The following is a 2,616-nucleotide window of genomic DNA, read 5'->3' on the forward strand; positions in this document are numbered from 1 at the left end:
GTTGACGTCACAGTGAGAGAAATGGAAAGTTTTCAAGCTTAATTATCGTGTTGAAACAATGACAAAAAAATGATATAGAGAATATGATGTATATTTTTATGTAATATTCATGCACATGTGTAATGCGTTTCGTTGCGTGGCGTAGTATAGTAAGTGCTTCAATTATGTAGAAATAATTATCTTTATGGGAAATTCACAAAGATGATATGTACGATTACTGCTTCACTCTTTTCATATATAGAAACCCTAATATTCTCCAAAATAATGGGCTGCAATAGATTTATACAAATATAGAAAATGTGGCATTTTTGCAATAATGATTTATTGCATGACAAATCAGACAAATTAAACATTTTCCACATACGTATTTTTTACATTTTATACAAATTTTGTTAGTCTTATTGACTTTACAATATTTTATTTGACAGGATTTTCGTCCAGAAAAATCTGTAGCTGTGTTTATTATTGTTTTTAATGAAAATTTTTTGCTTGACTGTCTCTCCTTCTGATATTTAATCCCAAGCTCTTCTGCCAATTGAAATAAAAATTCCTGCCTCGATATTTCTTCATCCGTCGTTTCTTTATATAAAATATAAGCACTTATCCTGGCTAAATCTAAGATATTGAAAAATGCCTGTAAAGGCCATCTTCGACATTTAGATTTTACACTACGTTTTCTAGCCATTTGATCGGTTACATCTACATCGAATTTTATGCTACTGTAAAATCTAATTATCTCTAATATACAGGTTTCAATTTTTTCAATTTCAACGAAAGAATGCATTGAACTAAGTATTAATACTTTTTTACACTTTTTGTACTTTTGTACAATTGTGTAAATTGAAGGAATAAAATCATTCGATTTGTATAATATTGTTGAGAAGCCTGTCATACTATCCTTTGCCTGTTTGCTAATTTTGGTAGCTCTCTTTTATTTCTGCGGATAGTTCCAACAAGCGTAGTTTTTTTTTTGCTAAAAGTTTATTCGCTAATGACGCGCTTGTAAAAAAATTGTCAGTTGTTATTGTTGAGATGTGTACATTGTCTATTGCAAGGTTAAGTGTATGTGCTGTAGCGCAAGAGCATGCGCTAGTGTACTACTGTTCATGAGAGAGACGCACACATGTAAGTCTCCCCTCTCTAGTCCATGTAAGATTAGTATATAAGGGACAGCAATGTGGCCGTCACGCCAAAGCTTGGCACCTCCGGCATTCTTACCGTCACGCCTCTAGTGGTGAAACTAGATAACTAAAAAAAAACCCACGTATACGAACAACCGCTGCTATTCGCTCTCTTCCGTCCCAACCACCGAGCGAGACACACGCGTGCTCACGAGCAGCGACCAAAGACGTGAACACTAGTCACTGCTTCTTTTTTCCGTTTTAAGATTATTGTTAAGTTTGTTACATATTTTGTATAAGTCTTCTTTGATACGTTTATAATAAAAATATTCATATAATATTTTTCCCCAGTGAATTAATTATTTTTGAATTTTATTGAACACGCTACAGCGATTAGCTGTATAGCGCTCTTTGTTAGAAGAATTACATAGTTAAAGTAAAAGTAATAGCACGTGGTACGGAAGAACTTGTAATAGATAAAATATAAAGATTTATTAAAATTTTACCACCCATATTATAAGATATTTTTCCTCATTAATTTAACAGTTATATTTCTCCCATGGCCCGTATATGACTCTGATAATTTAAAGCTACAAACTCTCCAAGTGGGATGATGATGATTCTCTCCCTTCATCTTTTCCCAAATATGGAAAGCTGTTTACTATGTACTTACTACTGTAGGATTTTTGATGGGAAAAACAGTTTAATTACAATTTCTAATGATTAATACAAAACGCAGATCCTCTCTCTTACAACGCTCAAACTCACTACCCTTTGTCGCTCGTGCATTCATTCGTCGCATTCACACCGTCCTTTATTTCGTCCGTTGTATCAGGTTACTTAAAATCTAACCGATACCTATCGCCTTATGCTAACAAACCAGCGTCTTTGTCGGCAGACCCAAACGATAAGACGGCGACGCTTACCGTCTCCTACACTACTTACATCGGAAGCTAATCAGAATTTTATGCCAAATTTGTTCGCTTTGTTGGGCATGTATTGAGTAAATCTACAACGTGCTTTTGTAGGAAACAATTGTTCATCTATAGTAAAATATACTCTGGTTTATAACAGTTTTGACTGTTTTTGATAAATTTGTACGAAACTTCAGAGATCAAAGCGAACTTATCGTTTTGTAAGCGTTGGCTTCGTTGATATTTGTTGTCAAAATAACTAATGTATAACTACTTAAAGATCAGTGTATTATTTCTTAAAAATGTATTTACAAATTAAATTTTCATTTTCATTACTGAGTTACGTTACTTTACTACCTTAAGATATTTTTCTAAAAATTTATTATCCGTTTATATTATCGTTTAGACTCGTTTATATTTGAAATCGCGTATTTAAATCAAAACTAGGGGTAGTAGGTCGCGACTCCCTACACCTTTCAGGCGACAAAAAATTCTCCGATTGACCAAGCTCGTTTACGCTATCCCTTTTTTATGGGCAACTTCCTTCGTGGTGTGATTTCGTTTTGAATATCAGACGAAGC

The 2,616-nt window shown here is 33.6% G+C and overlaps 1 protein-coding gene across 1 annotated transcript; it reads right to left on the minus strand.

The window, feature by feature from the left end:
* Nucleotides 1-246: 246 nt before the first annotated feature.
* LOC106792861 lies at nucleotides 247-784 on the minus strand. Its single transcript, XM_014759391.1, has 2 exons — nucleotides 385-784; nucleotides 247-269 (listed from the first exon to the last, which is right to left on the minus strand). Exons 1-2 carry the CDS (start codon nucleotides 782-784, stop codon nucleotides 247-249), a joined length of 423 nt encoding a protein of 140 aa, XP_014614877.1.
* Nucleotides 785-2,616: the final 1,832 nt, after the last annotated feature.

The sequence above is a fragment of the Polistes canadensis genome, unplaced genomic scaffold (genome assembly GCF_001313835.1).
Source record: "Polistes canadensis isolate GaletaPanama2010 unplaced genomic scaffold, ASM131383v1 scaffold_896, whole genome shotgun sequence".
Classification (NCBI taxonomy): Eukaryota; Metazoa; Arthropoda; class Insecta; order Hymenoptera; family Vespidae; genus Polistes; species Polistes canadensis.